Here is a 21,767-nt window from a genome sequence, read left to right as displayed (position 1 = left end):
GATGAAGAGGTCAATACTCCCCAATGCCATTAGGCTTTACAATTCTACCGCCAGGACTTAAGAACTTTTTAAAGCTATTATTAATGCTTTTTGAGATGGTGATTTAGATGCATATCATATTTTTTTTACTGAGTTAAGTATTGTATGTAATTAGTTTTGCTATAACAAGTGTATGGGACATTGGAAAAAAGTTGAATTTCCCCATGGGGATGAATAAAGTATCTATCTATCTATCTAAAAACAGAATCTACTTTAGAGTGATTAATTAGGAACTCAGGCTGATATTTTTTCAATGACCAGTCCCTAAAGCCAAATGCATGTCAGTGCCCAATTACTTCTTGCAACACACACAAAATGCTGGAGGAACTCAGCAGGACAGACAGCATTTAAGGAACTGAGTAAACAGTTGATGTTTCGGGCCGAGATTCTTCGTCAGGGCTGGAAAGAAGAAGAGACCAGAGGAAGAAGGTGGGGGGAGGGGAGAAAGATGTACAAGGGGGTAGGTGAAAGATGAAACTGGGAGAGGGCCAGGGGGTGAAGTAAAGAGGTGGGACGATGATTGGTGAAAGAGAAAAAGGGCTGGAGAGGAGAGAATCTGATAGGAAGGGATAAGACCATAAGATATAGGAGCAGAATTAGACCATTCAGCCCATCGAGTCTGATTTGCTCTTCCATCATGGCTGATCCCGGATCCAACTCAAATCCCATACACTTGCCTTCTTGCCATATCCTTTTTTTTTGCCCTGACCAATCAGGAAACTATCAACTTCCACTTTAAACCCCAGGGACTCGGCCTCCACCACATCTGTGAATCTGCAGAGCATTCCACAGATTCACTGCTCTCTGGCTAAAAAATTCCTCCTTACCTCTGTCCTAAAAGGTCACCCCCACCCCCCCAAATTTTGAGGTTGTGCCTTTGAGTTCTGGATAACCCCACCAGAGGAAACATCCTCTCCCCATCCACCCTATCTAGTCCCTTCAACATTTGGTAGCTTTCAATGAAATCCTCCTGCATTCTTGGGAGGACTGGCCCAAAGTTGCCAAATGCTCCTCATATGTTAACTCCTTCATTCCCAGAATCATTCTCGTGAACCTCCTCTGGGCTCTCTCCAATGATAACACATCCTTTCTAAGATATGGGGCCCAAAACTGTTGACAATATTCCAAGTGTGGCCTGACTAGTGTCTCATAAAGGCTCAGAATTATCTCTTTGCTTTTATATTCTACTCTCCTTGAAATAAATGCCAACATTCCATTTGCCTTCTTTACCACAGACACAAACTATAAATTAACGTTTTGAGACCCTCTGCACCTCTGATGTTTGAACCTTCTCCCCATTTTACCAAAGTGCATTATCATACATTTCTCAGTACTGTATTCCACCCGCCATTTTTTTGCCCATTCTTCCAATTTGTCTAAGTCTTGCTGCAATCGCATTGCTTCCTCAGCAGCACCTACCCCTCCTCCTATCTTTGTATCATCTGCAGACTTTGCCACAAAGCCATCAATTCCACTATCTAAATTATTGATGAACAATGTGAAAAGTAGTGGTCCTAATACTGGCCCCTGAGGAGCACCACTAGTCACTGGCAGCCAACAGTAAAGGCCACTCGCTACCTCCTGCCTGTCAGCCATTCCTCTATCTGTGCCATGAGTGGCACCTTATCAAATGCCTTCTGAAAATCCAAGTAAGTGACATCCACTTCCTCCCTTTGTCCACCCGGCTTGCTACTTCCTCAAAGAACTCTAACAGATTTGTCAGGCAAGACTTCCCTTTACAGAAACCATACCGACTTTGACTTATTTTATCATTAGTCTCCAGGTAGGGAGGAGGAGGAGAGTGGAGCTGGCGGATCGAAGCAGGTAGGTGATAAATGGAGGGAGGCAAAAAAAAAAGTGGAAGAGAGGGACTGGAGAGCTGAGGGGAGAATGAGGGTGGAGATAAGCAAGAACATAAAGCTAGCAATGCTGTAGTCTGATAAACAAGGTGACAATGGAATCTGATTTACAAAGCACATCCACTCTGTCTGCAATGATCATCCAGAGTTCCCAGATGCATGCTACTTATTTCCATTCCCCATTCCCACACAAACCTGCCCATCCTTGGCCTTTTCATATGGAAAGAAAGGGCAGGAGAGGTTACTGAAGTCTCCAGAATAAAGATTAAGACACAAAGTTTAAGATGAGATAGGAATTTAGGCAATATGTAGACAAAATTGAAAAGAAGGGAGGTGAATATAGGAATGAAGATGTTACATTTGACTGCCACAGTATACAAAATAAAGTAGACCATCTTGTAGTACAGTTAGAAATTGGAAGATATGATGTTGTGGAAATCTCAGAGCCATGGTTGAAAGATGACAGCTGAGAACTTAAAATCCAAGGATGCACAGTGTTTTGAAAAGATAGGCAGTGGGGCAGTGGGAGTGGGTGGTTTTGTTGGTTAGAAATGAAACCAAATCCTTAGAAAGGTGTGACATAGGATCAGAAGATGTAGAATCCTTGTGGGTAGAGGTAAGAAACCGCAAGGGTAAGAAGACGCAGTTGGGTGTTATATACGTGCCTCTGAACAGTAATGACCTGATAAGGGTCTCAGCCCAAAATGTCAGCTGTTTATTCTCCTCCATAGATGCTGCCTGACTTGCTCAGTTCCTCCAGCATTTTCAGTGTGTTGCCCAGAATCTGCAGTCTCCTGCGTCTCTATTTTAAAAGTGGCATTCAAGTACATATATATTCAGAAAACATGGGCAAGTGTTTTACGGGCTTCTGACAAAGATGAATGGGAATCAGGAATGTAGCTAGTAGAAACAGGTAGTCTTACAACATTTAAAAAATTAGACAAACACATGAATCACAAAAGCACGGGAAGTGCAGGACCAAGAAGTTCGTATAGATGAATACCAATGGTCAGCATGGACTTGGTTGGCCAAGGGACATGTTTCACTGTTATATGACTCCATACACATTACATAACAACTACCAAAGAATGAAGAGCATTGCAACAGAGATGCCCTGTTCAGATTCAGAGGATAAATTAGTTTGAGTGTTTCTGTCATAACCAGAGTGATAAATGAGCAGATACCCACCCAAGTGTGCATTGACAGACATTCGTGATTCATAAGAAGGTTGATATGTCTAGATGACTTAAAAATGGGATAAAAGTTACAAATATAACTACATGTTATCATTTAAAATGCATGGTTTTCAATATAAATTAATTTTATTAAGATGGTTCTATTTTGTCACAAGTGAAACCTCATAGCTCCCTGACTGCTAGAAAGGTGTAATCACTACTAAGTACTGTATATAGATATTTATTGCATTCTTAAATACATATTTCAAAAGATACCTGGAAAATACTCTGTATTCACATAATCTTCCTTTAACTATTCTTCCAAATGCTCGTCAAGTCTTTTCCTCAATATGGTAAATCAGATTTGGGTTAATGTTTCCTCTAACGAGATTCAGAGGATAAACCAGTTTGAGGGTGCCTGTCATAACCAGAGTGATAAATGAGCACCTACCCACCCAAGTGTCTATCGACAGACATTCATAATTTATGATCCCTCCCCTAATACTTAAACAAGCCTGACCATACTCAATGGTATCCACATGAAAATTCTTTACTGTATACATTTCTAGAACAATGATCTATAACATTAAAAATAGGAGCAGGTATATACAATTCAGTTCCTCAAGCCTGCCCTACTATTCAACATAATCACAGCTGGTCTATGTTGGCCTGAACTCCTCTTCTGTGCCAGTTCATTCCATATGACAAATCATTCCATTTTTTTAAGGTGGAGAGAAATCAATATCTGATGTTTCAAATATTTATTTCTCTCCACCTCAAATATATTGAAAGATCTTGTCTCCATCACCTCAGGACAGATTCTGATGAAGACGGATTAATTTTTCTCCTCCCTATGAATGGGATCAAGCAACATTAAAACAAGTTAATGGCAGATCACACCAAGCACGATATTTCCAGCTCAATTATAGGTGGCTCAACGCAGTTTTACAGCTAATAAAGAAATATTTGCTACATTTTCTTTGAACTTCCAATAATGATTTGACCATAACTGTGAAGCTATTTTACAGTATATATCATAAAAATGCTGCCAAATTTCCAAGTATTTCTAAAGAAAGTCTGTTTAAAAACATTTTTCATTTCTATTTTCATATTAAGAGCCTCTTTTTAAAGTTTCTAAGTTCAGCGAATTTCCCATCATTGTAGTATAACAGAAAAAAAACACTAAATTGTTTTGACTATACCGATGAGAATTTCCAATACTCCGCTATTATTACAAATCCGAAAATTCACCACTCTCTGCAATAGTGAAAATAATGTTTCTTGCAAGTCATGGAAGTTGAAGCTATTGCCCGTGCAGGCCAACCGAAAGGGGGCAGTCTGTTATTTGTTTCCATAACAGAAACAACTTCAGAGGACAGAAATAATGAGGGGTGTTTTTTTCTAACAGCCAACAACCAACATACACACAGATGTGACTCGCTTTCCCCGCAGCAGGGGAATTAAGGAGGGGTCACTACATAAAAATAATATACTTGAATTTTGAAAAGTATTATGAATATTTCTTCATTTAACTGATTACTATAACTTTATTCTTTTTTGGAAAAACTACCAAGGTCTTTCTGACAAAATGCACACACGTTTAGACAGCAGGAATATAACATTTTATTTTATTATTTTCTGTATCTGTATAGCTCTGTATCACAATATATCCATTTTCTGGAATCATTTACTGAGCCCTTCGAGCAAAATATGCATGGATGGGACTGACTGTTCTCCCTATTTTATTGTCACGGATGTATATGGAACTAATTGACAGGAATGTGTTCGAAATGATTAGATCACATGCATTATTCATCTTTGTAGATGCATCACTTGTGTTTTAACTAACGCTTTGACGAAACAAAAATTCTCACTTCTCACTGCTATCCCGACCTAAGGCCACTGGATACTGTCGCACATGCGCCCTGATATGTAATTCAATGGTTACAATCTCCTCCCCTGTCCGTACCTTTAAAGGCCCCTTTCTAGCTTTTTTATAAAAATTTAACTCTTTGATGTTAGACAATCTACTTTAGAACCTTTCGTCGCCACAACGTGACTGGTTTAACACCTTAATCACAACGTGTTTTCTTTTTATTGATTCATGTTATGGGAAGGTGGCGCCGTTTTTTTTCTAATGATAAAGAAGCCATTGTGTGTTCTATGGTAATATTCAAGTACATGATGCAAGTTTATGAGAATATATCACATTATTTAATTATTTAACCGCTATTAAATTACAGTTGACAGTTAAAAAGTGTAGTTTAACTAATTGGGTAAAGAAGGTTAATCAATTGCACCAAAATATTTTGTTTGCATCCTTCGTCATTTAAATCTAAGTTCTGTTCTTTAAAATCAAATCAAAACTGAGCAACCTCAATCCGTCTGCAGTTATATAAATCTGTGCTTTTAAAATTAGACTTGCATTTGAAAAGTGAAAAGCAGGAAACTGTTGCCAGATCTCGATGCATTATTTGTATTAAAATGTTATGGTGACTACGTATTATTTCAGGCAACACACACCACATACTATTTTCTATTATTTAAAAATGCAGACAAGTTCAGGGAAGCAGATGGTTTTCAAATACAGATTTTTTAATATCCTTCCTTTACTTCGGAATGGATTGACTCTAACTGAGAGAAAATGACACTTCTGTGCTTGTTCTTGACCCTGACGATTTCCAAGCGGTGAAGCCTGTCCGCTGCAGAAGTAACTAAGGGGTTAATGTAAAGTGAACCGAATTGTAAGAACTTGGTTACCTAGGGAACTATTCTTACTGTTCCATCCGAGCGAGACCACTGGCAAACTCAACCGGGGGGACATGACACACCAGGCGCTGTTTTCGCTCCTTAAACCTCACTTTTTCTCCACTCTGCATAAGTAGCTGGCGCACACTTTGAGTTATAAATGTTTCTAGGTAAAACATCAGGTTTGAGTTCTGGTAGTGCATTTCTTTTCTGTTTCCAATTTCCGGGGACACCCCCGCAATGGAAAATGCTGCGCGCCTGCCAAGTTGGTTTGAAAAGATCAGACAAAGGCCGCAGGAAGCCCTCCGGCTGCCGGGCGTGAGAGCTCCGATGGGGGCTGGGAGGGTGGCAGTAATTAAAACAACGCAGGTCGGCAGGCCCGGGGATTTATATATACGTGTGTGATTTCCTTGGCCTTTTAGAGCGATGCGAGGCTAGCCGGGCGGGCGGGCGGCCGGCCGGGGTCGGGCCGAGTTTCGGAGCCGGCCTTTTGTGATGCGCCGAGCCGCCGGGGCTGGCTGCTCGAATCCGACTGCGCAACCAGGCGGGTCACGTGACGCGGCCCCGGGATCGCGAGCTGATCGATCGGCGGAGGCAGCGCGAGGGAGCAGGGAGAGAGAGGCGAGGGGCCGGCGGGAGGCAGCGCGGAAACATGGAGACACACATCTCGTGTCTCTTCCCCGAGATCCTGGCCATGATCTTCAGCTACCTAGACGTGAGGGACAAAGGGCGAGCGGCGCAAGTGTGCACGGCTTGGAGAGACGCTGCCTATCACAAATCCGTTTGGAGAGGGGTTGAAGCCAAGTTGCATTTGAGGAGAGCCAACCCTTCCCTTTTCCCCAGTCTCCAAGCGAGGGGCATCAGGAGGGTGCAGATTCTCAGCCTTCGGCGCAGCCTCAGCTATGTGATCCAAGGTATGCCCAACATCGAGAGCCTGAACCTGAGCGGCTGCTACAACTTGACGGACATCGGCCTGGGGCACGCTTTCGTGCAAGAGATCCCGTCCCTGAACGTCCTGAACCTGAGCCTTTGCAAACAGATCACCGACAGCAGCCTGGGTAGGATCGCACAGTATCTGAAGAATCTGGAGGTGCTGGAGCTGGGCGGCTGCAGCAATATCACCAATACAGGCCTTCTGTTGATTGCCTGGGGCTTGCACAGACTCAAGAGCTTGAATTTGAGGAGCTGCCGGCACGTCTCGGATGTAGGAATCGGCCATTTAGCAGGCATGACTAGAAGCGCTGCGGAAGGCTGCCTAAACCTGGAATATCTGACTTTACAAGACTGTCAGAAACTCTCCGACCTCTCCTTAAAACACATCTCCAAGGGCCTGACCAAACTCAAGGTACTGAATTTGAGTTTCTGCGGTGGGATTTCAGACGCGGGTATGCTACATCTTTCACACATGACGAGTTTGTGGAGTCTCAACCTAAGGTCCTGTGATAACATCAGCGATACCGGCATTATGCATTTGGCCATGGGCAGCTTGAGACTGAGCGGGTTGGACGTTTCCTTCTGCGATAAGATAGGCGACCAGAGCCTGGCTTATATCGCGCAAGGCTTGTATCAGCTCAAATCGCTCTCCCTTTGCTCCTGCCACATAAGTGATGACGGCATCAACAAAATGGCCCGGCAGATGCACGAATTAAGGACCCTAAATATCGGTCAGTGTGTGCGGATTACAGACAAAGGACTGGAACTCATAGCTGACCATTTGACCCAGCTGACGGGCATTGATCTCTATGGCTGCACAAAAATCACCAAAAGGGGTTTGGAAAGAATAACGCAATTGCCCTGCCTTAAAGTTCTTAACCTGGGACTCTGGCAAATGACTGAAAGTGAAAAAGTGAGGTGAAATTGTTTTTTTTTCCTTTAAGAACACTTGTGTCTCACCGCCATTGCTGTCAAAACAAGAGTATTGTTTTTTTTTCTCCAAAAATTATGATTCTTAAACGACAGAAAACAAAACAAAAAAAGTGATCGTTCTGTTGTAACTCGCAAGATTTCTTTCCACACTGTGCTATCGAAAAAGTTGCAGTATCCCCACCCTTCAACAGTTTTCATAACAACAAAAAAAGTAATTCTGACATTGGTCACAGTGGTTTCTGGAAATTGGTTCATACTTTGTTTCGTAGATAGTATGCATATTGCTGATAGACACATTCAAGGCTACCTCGTTTTTTTTTTGTGTGTGCCCTGAAATTGAGGAGTTGCACAGTAATACCTGTGCCTAGAGCGACGTTACCCTCCCTTACTGGTTAGTCTACAGCGTTACTACCCTTTTTTTTGGGACAAAAAAAAATATATATATACTAACTATTCAAAGAAAATAAGTTGGCTGGAAAAATACAAGAAATCATGAAGCACACGAGGCAGGTTTTTGAGGTCTTAGCTGCACCCAAGTCAGAATCGCGAACTATAGTTTTATGCAGAGAAAAAGTACTGAATCTGGAACGTAGACGCCTTGTTCTGGCAGCTGTGCAGGGTTTTTTTTGGTCGACATTTACTCCAGTTTTTTTGGGGGGGGGGGGGTGGGGAGGAGACTTATTCCCCTTTTTTTCCTGAAATTACGAAAGCCTATTCTACCTTAAATAGGGGGAGCTCGTCAAGTGAAGACTCATCGATTCCCGAGGACCGATTGCCTGTAAGGGCCATGACGCAGAGACAGGCAGTTGCTGAAGGGGAAAAAAAATATCCTGCTGATCAACCTATATTTGAATTGTACTGTATGTGAATTTGTAAATGATACCTAAACGTTTTATATTCTTACAGTAAACGTTAAAAAGCTGATATTTATATAATAAAGACGGGAAAATATGAAGTATGTTTTGGAAAAAAAAGAGATAAGTGTCAGTGCCCATTGTGTGATCATTTTGAAAAGTACGGTGGTAGAGTGGGCCAATGGCGTCCTGTCAGTGACGAGATGCAGTCGAGGCCAGGGCAGCTTTGTGGAGCGCAGCGCCGAGCTGGTTTCCAATTCACCCGGATGGCCTTGCTCTATACATTTTAGACACCGTATGCTGCGACTTTCCAGATGATTTCTGGCGCATTTTTTTTTATTGAAAGGGGGAAGCAGTAGCAGCAGGGAAGTTAATGGGCAGGGCCAGCCTGGCGCTGCATTGTTGGGTAAAGTTAAAAAGCTACAGTGCTCGCCTTTTCTGCCTGCCCACTCATGCATACCAAATAGCTTAGTGTGCGGCTCCCCCAGGATTCTCCGCCCGCCTGCTTGCCTGCCCATGCTGTTTTTTTTAAGCATTCCTATCCAGTTCCGAGTGCGCTTAATCAACTTTTTTTTCAAGCAGAAAGGAACAAGGTTACTCCTAAATTGACTAGGCCTTAGTATCTAAAAAAAAATCAAATATTTGCACGGGGAATAAGTTCTCCAAATTGCAATGGATCCGTGATTTTTAAAAATAAGTATTTACAAATACCGTGTAATAATTCCAAATCGTGCTCCTTTTTTAAACTGCAGAATACTTTGCGATGTTCTAATAGATCAGAATTTTGGTTCCAACAGGCATTTTAATATAGTAAAACAACTTGATGATTGAATCTGGCCGGGGGGGGGAGAAGGAAGAGATTTTTACTCCCATAAACCTCTACCCGCCCCCAAAGGCTGGAGTTTTCCAGCCACCATTTTAATAAATACTCCTGCAATTTTTTTTGAGATAGGCAATGGCTGCAGGATGCAAAAGGTATATTTCTGGCATAATGGGGAACATATATAATAGCAAGTCATCAGGTAATTGATTCAATCAGTCACAATGATAAAATAAGTCATCAGGTAAAATGATTAAATATTCTGTGAGCTGCTAAAATGTGTCCTACCCTATTCTATCATGCTCATTTATATTTTTAGCATTAAAAACTGACAATTCAGTTGAAACTAAATGTCATATATTAACTTTATTTTGTTTGACCCAAAGCTCAGCACAAAAATGCTTAACATGTTAGAGCTTAATACTAAAGCCTTTCAAAATTAGGACAACATGAAGTTGTCTGAAATGGAGTATTAAGAAGATTTTCCAAATGAAAGTAAATGGCAGAAGAGACAAATGAATGTCGGTACTCTTATGAAAGTGTTTCTGTTGCGTACGGAAAATCTAAAATAACAGTATTGATCACCTTCGGTAGGCAATATCTGAATGGGCTTAACAGGATATTCGAATTCGAAGAAAGCAAAAATTGAGAGGGGAGAATACGTGGCCTAATGTTGTCTTGCATCAAAACCTAATGATTTTACCTTGCTGTCACGTGAGCTATTTCCAACAGTTTGTCATTTTTATATCTGACACCATTTCAACTACTTGGCTAGCTCATGGCCTTTAGGGAAGGAAAGGTATCATTTTTATCTGATCTGTCCAATCCTATATGTGTCTAGTCTCATCAGTATAAAGATTAGCTTGTCACAGGTGCATTGAAATATACAGTGGAGTGTTGTTTGCATCATATCCATGAGGATTTGCTGGGCAGCCTGCAAATGTCGCCAAGCTTCCAACAGCAGCATAGCATGCCTACAACTCTCTCACCCTAAAGGTACGAATTTGGAACATGGGAGACATCCCGGCACCTGGAGGAACCCCAGGCAGTCATGGGGACAGCTCCTTACAAAGAGTGGAGGGAAACGAACCCCGATCTTACAGCTGGTACTGTACAGCTTTGCGCTAACTGCTACGCTATAATGCTGCCCCTGGTCACCTATGCCTAAATAGTGGAATGGGATTGATAAGGTTGCTTTAAAAACCAACATGGAATCAATGGACCCCTGTTCTGTTATAAGAAAACTAGAAATTTTTTTACATTTCTAAGATAGTGAATTTTAGAGGGTGTGAGGACAATTACTTGTAATGCTGAAGTCAGATTGAGGAGGTGTGTGCATTAATTATCCTGGCTAGAGGACACGTGGTTAATTACTCCAAAATGTGCATTGTCACTTTCCCCTTTTTAAAAATTAATATTGAAATATATTTTAGCATTCTAGTCATAAAGATACAGGAATAGAAATGCTAGTGATGTTCAGAGCCCATAAGCAAACAAGCCAACTGATTCTATTGGGATTTTTAGAACTTGTATTTAAAATTCACCAATACCAAATCTGCCATCACATCTAATTCAAGCACTTGTGAAAAAAACTGATCTCAATTAATTTTGTATTTTGCAGTAAACATTGAAAAACATCCCTTCCAAAAGGGAAGAAAATGGCTGACATTTCTATGCACAAGTCTGCATAAGGCTGAGGATCAGCTAGGAAAGTGTGTTTATGGCAGGCTTAAGTACGTGCAAAGAGGCAGAATCATTTGAAATTGACATCCTATATTTCCTTATTCCTTAAAAAAAACTGCAATCTGATCCATTGCTAATAATCATTTCAGCTAAATTGCCATTTCCTATCGAAAAATTTAATGTGCTTTTTGAACGTGTCCATTAACATCAAAAATGTGTCAAGGCATCTTGCAACCACTACAGGTCATTACTGAGATTAAAAGGGCAATGTGACATGGTAATGAACAGATTTTAGTATTTACTGCTATCCATAAACTGCCTTACAGAGGGGTTTCACGTCTTGTCAATTTTCATTATCCAAAGATGGATAAAGAGAAAGCAAGAAGTTACTAGATGATCCACCGCTCCCTAATCATAGATGATAGCTGTGTACAGTTTGGTAATTTGTACCTAACTGTAGCCCATCCAAACTGATGGGATTGTAGTGGTATTTATGTAAAGATGTAACCCCAATTTGAAACAATTCAGTGCAGAATATGACCACTGAAATATAACCCAGTCAATTTTGTCAAATTAACAACTTTCTGTGTATATTGTAACCAAGCCAGCAAAATGACCCCATTTTAACCTGATGATATTAAAAGTACAGTATCAGTATTTTAAGGAAATATGAATTCTAAAGTTAATACATACAAGTCATTCTTTAATTGACAACATTGCATTCCATGATGCTGGGAGTAAACCTGATCATAATTGTAATGTTTTTGAATACTGTTACATTAGTTGAGATATTACCTATACAATTACAGAATGGTTATAACATGGGAGGAAGCCATTTGGTTTGTAGCCATTTGTACCAGCTCCGTATAAAAAACAATCCAGTTGGACCCACTTCCCTGTTCTCTCTTCATTGCTTTGCAAGTCTTTCAGATTCTGATAAAAACATCTATGAATGTTGAGAACTGAATCTGCCCCCATCAGTATTGCTAATGTCATACTGTACAGCTCTGGCAACCGGAGTTTAACCTGACCTTGTGATGCCATCTGTGTAAGTCTACATTCTCTCAGTGGTAAGAGTTAATAGGCATGGGAGAAAGAATAGATAACAAGGATATGAATAGTGGAATGGGATTGATAAGGTTGCTCTAAAAACCGACATGGAATCAATGGACCCCTGTTCTGTTATAAGAAAATTAGAAATATAATTTTAACATTTATAAGATAGTGCATTTTAGAGGGCGCAAGGACAATCAGATTGAGGAGGTGTGTGCATTAATTATCCAGTGAAATTACCATGGCCAGCGGACACGTGGTTAATTACTCCAAAACACGCATTGTCACTTTCCCATTTTAAAAAAATTAATATTGAAACATATTTTAGCATCCTAGTCATAAAGATTTCAATTTAAAAAAATATAAAGATTAATTTTCAACACTTGCCACTGATCTGATTGAAAACTGAATTGATGGTTAATATGAGATGGTGGGAAAAATCATTTTGTTGTTTGTAGATACAAGCTTTTGTGCAACCCTGCTGAAAAGTCAACAGTTTTTAATATTCAGAGGGCATGATTCTCCAAGACATCAAAAAAATGTTGATCCAAGGACTAATTTGGCAGAGCTTTCAATTGTTTTCATGTCTGCTCTAATTAGAGAGATTGCCAACTGCCTGGCTGCCATGTTTTTTTTCCCCAAGGATTCCTATCACCTTAGTGGAGCAAATGCTAACCATTCATGAAAAAGTTAACCAGCTAAATAGACTTACATATTCTTCATTGAACAAAAAAATTTGAATACTGTTCATTTCATTTAAATAAATATTTTCAATAGGCTGATTGTAGGAGTAAAAGATTGCAGTTAAATATGGCAGCAAAATATTCTTGTTTATGATAGAAAAGCATAATGCTGGAGATGTAGGAAATCTGAAACTGCCCTGTAAGTCAGGCAGCACCTTGGGAAAGAGAAACTTACGGTAGTTTATCAGGTCATCAGAGTACAAAGGTTATCAATCTGAACCATTAAATCCTTCACTCTCCTGGTCTAAGCTGTACACAATTTTTATGTTTTTATTCTTTGTTGTAAAGTCTGATAGGAATTTTGAACCAGTGAAAGCCAAAGAAATGATTTTTAAAAAGAATATGTTTTTCAAACATAGAGGATATTCCCTAATAATTTGAAATGCAGTCAAGGCAGAATCTGGTGTTCTTGTACATTGTGTCACATGGGTGTGAGATCCTGAAAGCAACGTGGTTAAGATTAAGGAATTCCTTGTAGGGCAGGTCAGCTCAGAAGAACAGTGCCGAGGGCCCCCATTTAATAGTTGAAGTGAGAAACTGAGTGGTTAACCAAAAAAAATGGTGAGGAAGGAGAAATAGAGTAAAAATTAGTAGCTTCACAATCTAGTATTTTCATATTTGTGGGTTTTATTAACATATTATAGCAATGTGGTTGTGAAGGTCACAGAAATTCACCCTTTCAGAGTTCACAAATCAATACCCAAATATCTGAGATGCAGAATAAAATTCACTCCCTCAGATTTTGTGAAAAAAATGGAAATAAATCAACCCAGTTCTTTTTCAAGCCATGATACATGCCACTTGCAGAAGTGATGTTGCTTTGTGTCATGGAAAATTGTGACATAGCCCATTTTGTAGGAATCGAACCCTTAGTCACCCTGTTACATGGGGTCGCCTTTCCTAATGGAGGTTAGGGAATAGGCACTGGCAAGTTCAGTAGTTCAAATAGCCATAAAGAGGATAAATTGTCAGCTGAAATATAAATATCTGGTAAACCATCCCCTTTTCACAATATTGGTCTCTATTTAATTATCAGTAAAGGTGGTTACAACATTCTGTTGACCGTAGTTCAGATGTAACAAATTCCCTACTGAATGGTTATTTCATGATCTGTGAATCAAAGTACAGTGCTAGCATCACATATCAGGCAACTAAGTAGGGTGTGCCTACTATAAAACATAGATCAAAAAAGCATTTTCAGTAATTGAGATGTTACCAAAGTGAGTCAGTAACCTGATATCAGAAGATTACCAAGATAGCTTGGGAGGGAAAAGAAATGGCTGCTGGGTTAACTGAATAAGTGGGAAGCATACAAGAAGCTTGTCCAGTAACATCAGAGATTAGATACTTAAATGAATCAGAAATTCACAATTGTAACAAAAAAAATGACTTTAAGCATATTTCTACATTTGTAAAATTACTGAAGTTAAAATATAACCCATGAAGCTTATCTGAAGTCAGCAATAGAAAACAATTATGTGGAAATAACCCAATCTGAATAATTTAATTTGTGGCATCCTTAGTATGTTATATTTGATATGCCTTTATTGTAAATGACAGTAAATTTGAAAGGAAAAAATTAGTATTTGAATAGCATAGACTGACATTTAAACAGGGGTGTCAGCTAACGCAATGGATTTTGATCAACACCCGAAACTCCATTCTGTTGCTCTTGAATTCTCTACCTTCGAAACTGAACGAGACTGTTCACAGCCTTGGTGCAACTACTAGCTATGTGGTGAGCTATGGACCACTTACCAAATGATCAATTAGACTGCAGATTGTAGAATCTGGAATAACAATCTGTTGGAGGAACTCAGCGGTTTCAACAGCATCTGTGGGAGGAAAGAAACCAAGGAATTGTGGATGTTTAGGGTCAAAGCTTTGCAGCAGTGCCCTGGGACCTGATGCAGGATTTTACAAGATGTTGCTAGACCTACTGAGGTACTCCAGTAGATTGTTGATCAGTAAGACCATCTATTCCTACCTCTGCAACATCCATGAATCTATTGCTATTTTAACCCTCATCCATGCCTTTGTGATCTCTTGATGTATTTCACACAGCGTTGACCTCGCCAATTTCATCCCTGTATGTCTGAAATCATTTAAAGCCTTACTGACCGTATTTTCACTGCTACTGAGTACCCCATAATGTGTAGCTGTTGCCTTAGTTGGTTTCGGGTTAGGCAGTGCCTATTAAAATTTTTGTACTGGGTCCATGTTTTCATATCAATGGTTGCAATCTCCCTCTATTCCACAGCCCTTTGAGAAATCTGCATTTCCCTAATTCTGGCCTCTTGATTATTCCTGAATTTAATCACATACTGACATATGTGCTTCAGCTGCCAAGATTTTAAGATCTGGAATTCCCTCCACTAACCTCTTTGACATTCTGATTTAAGATATTCCTTGTAATCTCCTTTTTGCAAGCTTTTGGCCTACTACCATAATGACCCCTTCTGTGGCTCTGCAGCAGATTCTATCTGATAACATTTATGTGAAATGGCTTGGAACACATTGCTTTGTTAGAAGTGCTGTATAAAATTGTTTTTGAATAGGAAGTGAGGTCACAGTAAAATCCAGTTAAGAAAAGTTATAATCCTGGGTTAACCACAGGGAACAAATTAGAGATCATGTAACCAGTTTTCTTATACTTAAATCTTGCAGGAATATTGGCAGCTGATTTTCTTCATGTTTTCACATTCATATGTTATTGACACAGTATGTTAATGCACTTGCAGTAGAAACTAAATTTATTATACATTACATTATATTCCCTCTTTTGTGTAAAGCCCAAACTCAGTGCGATCATATGCTTGTTAAAGAACACAATTAATGGTGAGTGAATTAACTCCCTTCTGCTCTGAAGGGAACTCTCCTTTGGTGGGAAATGGTCCCACAGTGACAAGCAGCAATCAAGTTTCTCATACTAGGGTCAGTGAGTTATTTAACCATGCATAACCGCTAAAGTTTGAATCTAATATCAACTTGTGCACTTTCCAGCAGGGTTCACTGGAGGGAGATGATGAACAGGGCACCTGACTACACCTCACATGACTGACTGTCGTCTCTCCAAAAGCCCTAGAATGCAATGAATGCATTTCATTGAACTTAATTAATTAAGTAGAGTGGGAATCAAGCCGAGTTTATTCATGTTTAGTGTGGTAGCTCAACAGGTGTTGCATTTATCCACAGCAGTTTCAGGAAAGTTGCCTCCATTGACTTAGGTTAACAAAATCATTGCATCTTCACTCTGAAAGAATGCACATACTTTTAATTAGTTTGTGATGTGCTTTTGGTGTAATCACAGCAGATCACAGCCACATTTAAAGGTGGTTGTAAAATTCCAATTATTTCTGTTGAACGGGTTCCATTTAAAATTCAAGCCATTGAGGTGATACAAACCACTGTATTTATTCATCAAGATATGGATTAAACATGCCTATTCTGTTTATGTTGTAAGGTTATTTTATACTATTTCACGTAAGTGACATATTTGTTCTCAGGATTGATACTGAAGGTTGAAAGGGGGCAGTGAAAAATGGGGATAGTGGCAGGAATCTGTGGAGAAATCCCTGCAGCTCCACCTAAAGTTTATGTTGGCATTCTCAAATCTGGCATCACAATCAGGCTTAACCCTTCAGGAGGAAGGGGAAAATAGCATGGCTCCATTTACAGACAGCACTGACTTGATAAGTATAATATATAATAATTTATCCTGGTGAATGAAGGTTGTATTTTCCCATTGAAATTGAGTACTGGAAACCTATTTGATTTTAATGGTTCCTTTTTCAAATCAAAGACACTGAAGACTTAACTGCACAAAATGAGTGTAAAACCTCAACTAGCGAACTTTTATCAGTGCTTGGAGTCTGCATTATGCATGTCTTCTGCCATTCTCTAGCTTTCTCAGAAGAAAGGGAATAGTGCTGAATCCCAGTACTAATATTTGACAGCTGGGAGTGTCAAGGAACCAGAAATGTATAGACATACAAAACAAGTCAGGCCTGAAGGGAACAAAAGGAGACATATGGAGAGGGAGGATCAAATACAAGTGCAGAGAGGAAGTCCAGACAGAATCATTCATGGCTCTGGATATAAAAGACATGAATCCAAGGTATGATATAAATAATTTGGTCTATAAATTTTATAGTTTGAATACTAATTTTATCTTCAAAACTAATTATTAATGAAGAAAACAAACATGACAGCAGCCTGTGTGATACTTAAATCTCATGTTTTGAATGCAGGATTGAAGTTTGAGTCGCCATGCTTTTCATAACGCATTGGAAATAAACACCACGGCAGTATTATGTCTGAACATGCAGAATTGTTAAGCAGGAAAAGACTAGCTGCTTCATCAAGTCTGGGTGACTTCGCGGATGCAGAATCTTTAAGGTTACACACTTCACCCCTCCTTCACCTTACGTTCACTTCTGGAATCATGTAATTTTTCGGACATTTTAAAATTTCAGAACCAATGAGGGAAAATTTGCTATAAAAAGTTATCATTTAATCTACTCAAGATTGAAACTAAATGTTACCTATAAAAATTCTTACCTTTTATATAGTCCTGTCTCTATTCCAATCAGCAACTAGTCCAGGTTCCTCTTGAAGACAGGCAAGAAATTGTGACCAACACCACCAGATAAGACTGTCCTCCAGAAATTCTTAGTTCTGTAGGAAATACTTCAATATGTTGTCTAACATCCGGCCTATATTTATCTATACTTAGCTTAATCTATATTCTACTCCTCCCATGTCTGTTAAGCTGGAATAGAAACAAACTAGGAACTCTATCCAGCCCTTTAATTATTTTATAGGCTCTCTTGTATCACTTCTAAGTCTCTGCTGCTCTGAAGTAAATAAGACAAGGTCCTTGATCCTATCTGGGTATTGGTTTAAGCTATGAATCATTCTAATGGTTCTGCATTAGAATTTTCCTTCTTGAATCTCAAGGAACCTATGATCAATAAAACCAAGATCTTTTTTTCACCCAGCTTCCTGCAGTAATATTCTTTGGATATATATTAATGCCACATTGGTTCTGTCAACATACGTGATAATCATTTTATCCAAAGCAAATACCTATTTAGTTCTACTTTGATAAGGTGATCATTCAGGATGACACAGTTCATTCTGAAGGGCACATGATATCTAATGTCATTGGCATTACATCTGTTTGATCTCTCCATAGCTTTTGATACGATTGAAAAAAATTGTCCTTTCTGCAAATTTGTACCACTGTTCTTTAACTATTACATGTCTCCATGTTCCAATTTAGGGGAGTTTTTGGAGATAAAAACAGAATGGGTTTGGACAATTACTGGGTGATCTGGAGAAACAGTTTCACAAAAAAAAGGGGACAGATTAAAAATGAGGTGATGAAAACATAACGTCTTAATTATCTTTTGACTGGATAGAAATAGCATTTCAGCCATTACTGCAATCCGATCATTGGGTGACAGATGCAGACAAATAAAAGTAACCAGTTTGACTCCTGGGATGTAGGTTTGTTGTACAAAGAGATATTGAACAAACAAGGCATGTACTGCCTCAACGTTAGAAGAATAAAAGGGGCTCATATTCAAATGTACAAATTTCTTAGAGTGTTAGACATGTGAGATGTGAAATTGATGTTTCCCCTGGTTGTAATGTCAGGAACCAGGGGACACAATGGACAGGAGGAGGAGTATAGGAAACTGATACAGGACTTTGTGATATGGTGCAACTCAAACTACCTGCGTCTCAATATCACCAAGACCAAGGAGATGGTGGTGGACTTTAGGAGATCTAGGCCTCATATGGAGCCAGTGATCATTAATGGAGAATGTGTGGAGCAGGTTAAGACCTACAAGTATCTGGGAGTACAGTTAGACGAGAAGCTAGACTGGACTGCCAACACAGATGCCTTGTGCAGGAAGGCACAGAGTCGACTGTACTTCCTTAGAAGGTTGGCGTCATTCAATGTCTGTAGTGAGATGCTGAAGATGTTCTATAGGTCAGTTGTGGAGAGCGCCCTCTTCTTTGTGGTGGCGTGTTGGGGAGGAAGCATTAAGAAGAGGGACGCCTCACGTCTTAATAAGCTGGTAAGGAAGGCGGGCTCTGTCGTGGGCAAAGTACTGGAGAGTTTAACATCGGTAGCTGAGCGAAGGGCGCTGAGTAGGCTACGGTCAATTATGGAAAACTCTGAACATCCTCTACATAGCACCATCCAGAGACAGAGAAGCAGTTTCAGCGACAGGTTACTATCGATGCAATGCTCCTCAGACAGGATGAAGAGGTCAATACTCCCCAATGCCATTAGGCTTTACAATTCAACCGCCAGGACTTAAGAACTTTTTAAAAGCTATTATTAATGCTTTTTGAGATAGTGATTTAGATGCATATCATATTTTTTACTGAGTTAAGTATTGTATGTAATTAGTTTTGCTACAACAAGTGTATGGGACATTGGAAAAAAAGTTGAATTTCCCCATGGGGATGAATAAAGTATCTATCTATCTATCTATCTATCTATCTATCTATCTATCTAAAGTAAAGGCTTGGACAGTCAGGACCAAGTGGATGAAAAATTTCTTTAACCAAAAGTAGTGGTAATTTGGAATTCTCTGCCCAAGTGAGTTGTGAAGGCTAGGTCAGTGAATATATACAAGGCAGAGATAAATATATTTTTAAATATTAAAGGATTCAAGAAACGGAGGATTAGTGTATGGAAGTGGTGCTGAGGAGAACGATCAGCCCTGATCTTACTGAATGAAAGAATAGGAATTAAGGGCTGAATGGCCTACTTGTGTTCTTTTTCTTATAGTAATCCACAAACTAATATTAACTAGTCTAAAATACATCCTCCCTTTATGTAGACAAACAGCAGCTGACCAGTGGCACTTCTCCAGAATCAGAAAAGCAAATGAAATTGAGCTTTTTTCCTACGTCATGGATGAGGGACATACTAGAGACAACATAAGCCTGTCTTCATGGCCTACAATAATCCAAGCCTGCCCATAATTATTAAATACGATTATTGTGCTGTGTCCCTTCATAGGCTTTATTTGCTCATTAAACTTCCTACAGTAAATATCAGTTTGTGGCCAAATTTGTCAGGAGCTTTGTTGTGTGTTCTCTAACAAATTAATCTGCTGTTAATCTGTCAGGAGGTGCACTTTCCACCAGAAAGTGCTTGACTGCTGTTTCTTAGTTTTTCTTGGCTTGTGATTGGTTCAATATTCAAAGTAAATTTATTGTCAAAGTACATATATGCTACCACATATTATCTTGAGATTCATTTTCTTGCAGGCATTTATGGGGAAAAAGAAAATAAATAGAATTTTACAAAAATCTATACATGAACAGATAAAGACTGACAAATACCAATGTGAAAAAGAAGTCAAACTGTGCAAATAAAATTTATACTGTGAACATGAGTTGTAAAGAGGGCTTGAAAGTGAGTCTATAGGCAGTCGAATCAGTTCAGAGTAGTGGCGAATGAAGTTATCCACACCGGCTCAAGAGCCTGATTGGTGTTGCAGTCTGTACAGTGTACACAGTCCTAAGGCTGGAGATAGTCTAAATAATCAGACACAAGGACTGTTCGCAAACTGTCCAAAAGCAAACTGTTGTAATCTGGTAGGAGTGAATCCTTAAACTGTTCCCAAAGTCACTTCAGGCCTCAATGAATGTGAGAGAGGGTTTCTAAAGATGATGACAGGTATTGATCGTGTGGATAGTCAGAGGCTTTTTCCCAGGGCTGAAAAGGTTGTCACAAGAGGACACAGGTTTAAGGTGCTGGAGAGTAAGTACAGAGGAGATGTCAGGGGTAAGGTTTTTACTCAGAGAGTGGTGAGTGTGTGGAATGGGCTGCCAGCAACAGTGGTGGAGGTGGATACGATAGGGTCTTTTAAGAGACTTCTGGATAGGTACGTGGAGCTTAAAAAATAGAGGGCTATGGGTAAGCCTAGTAATTTCTAAAGTAAGGACATGTTTGGCACAACTTTGTGGACCAAAGGGCCTGTATTGTGCTGTAGGTTTTCTATGTTTCTATGTTTAAATAAAGCAAGTGAATGCATTCATTTAGAAATCTTAAGCACAAAAATGGTCATCTCATATTCTTGTGAAAGTTGACTTCAAAAACCATTACCTGCTGCTATCATCACTGGCCTGCTTCCTTCCACAGCTCCTAACCTCTATCCTACACTACTAAAAAAAATTACCCGCACAGTTCTGCTGTGATTAGTTGTCACCTTTGGAAATTGCACCATTCCTACATATTACTTAGCAAGGTACAAGGTAGGGAAATTTAAATATTATAACAAGCTGGCTCTATTTTATAGCCCAACTGTTGCACAGGGTGACTGAGGAGAACCCAAGTGCAGGACACAACATGTCGACTGAGTTGGGGATGCTGGCATAGATGTGAACATAGAACAGTCAACCAGAGGAATCTTGACAAGGAGACAGGATTTACAGGGACTATCTTGAAACTAGAGCTGAACTTAAAACTTAACGGTTCTAATCGGACAAGGGAACAAAGTATCACACAAGAATAGACCAACAAACTGGCAACCTGTGATAGTGATGCCATTGTATTTATTTCACAGTCTCTGATGAAAACCAGGTGTACTGTAATTAAGTAAACTAGCAGCAATTGAAAATCTAATGACTGAAATTAAGGCATAATCAGGGAGAAAGGAGCGTTAAAGGGGAACAGCCAACCGGAACCATGACACCATCTCCTCTGTGGACAGATGCATGGTGTACATTCTCTGCCCCATAAAGCTACCATCTACCCCAAATACAGTTCCTAAATCTATTATAGAATACCTAGTGTTGAGCAACTAATCAACCCACAGAGATGAGTGAGAAGTGAAAAAGTTAACAGGACAACATAGTCATTCAGAAACAGTAAATTATTTTCACTGCTTGCTGTA

The 21,767-nt window shown here is 39.6% G+C and overlaps 2 protein-coding genes across 6 annotated transcripts in view; one reads left to right on the top strand and one right to left on the bottom strand.

Annotated features, from left to right (window-relative positions):
- The window catches only part of wnt5b (wingless-type MMTV integration site family, member 5b), a 136,361-nt gene that overhangs the window by 76,867 nt on the left and 37,727 nt on the right, over positions 1-21,767 (bottom strand). The gene's annotated exons all lie outside the window — the stretch shown is intronic.
- Positions 6,004-12,369, top strand: LOC140734777 (F-box/LRR-repeat protein 14). 3 transcript variants are annotated; one of them, XR_012100618.1, is made up of 3 exons: positions 6,004-7,672; positions 8,417-10,690; positions 12,308-12,327. XR_012100618.1 is itself a non-coding variant. In XM_073059265.1 (2 exons), the coding sequence occupies exons 1-2, from the start codon at positions 6,474-6,476 to the stop codon at positions 8,553-8,555; spliced, it is 1,338 nt and encodes a 445-aa protein (XP_072915366.1). In that variant the 5' UTR covers positions 6,004-6,473; the 3' UTR covers positions 8,556-12,369. The 3 variants fall into 3 exon arrangements, 2 of the variants coding, with proteins under 2 accessions (XP_072915366.1, XP_072915367.1); XM_073059265.1 differs by having other exon boundaries at positions 8,417-12,369; XM_073059266.1 differs by having other exon boundaries at positions 6,014-7,667; positions 8,417-12,369.

Source organism: Hemitrygon akajei, chromosome 10 (genome assembly GCF_048418815.1).
Source record: "Hemitrygon akajei chromosome 10, sHemAka1.3, whole genome shotgun sequence".
Lineage (NCBI taxonomy): Eukaryota > Metazoa > Chordata > Chondrichthyes > Myliobatiformes > Dasyatidae > Hemitrygon > Hemitrygon akajei.
Note: the sequence above shows the minus strand (reverse complement) of the source record. Positions and strands in the feature narration are given on the sequence as shown.

What these genes read in the sequence shown, in the direction of transcription:
- LOC140734777 (XM_073059265.1), top strand. Translation starts at nt 6,474, where the DNA reads ATGGAGACACACATCTCGTGTCTCTTCCCCGAGATCCTGGCCATGATC. An exon ending in ACTGAAAGTGAAAAAGTGAG is followed by an intron (nt 7,673 to 8,416) that starts GTGAAATTGTTT and finishes TACCTTAAATAG; the next exon opens with GGGGAGCTCGTCAAGTGAAG.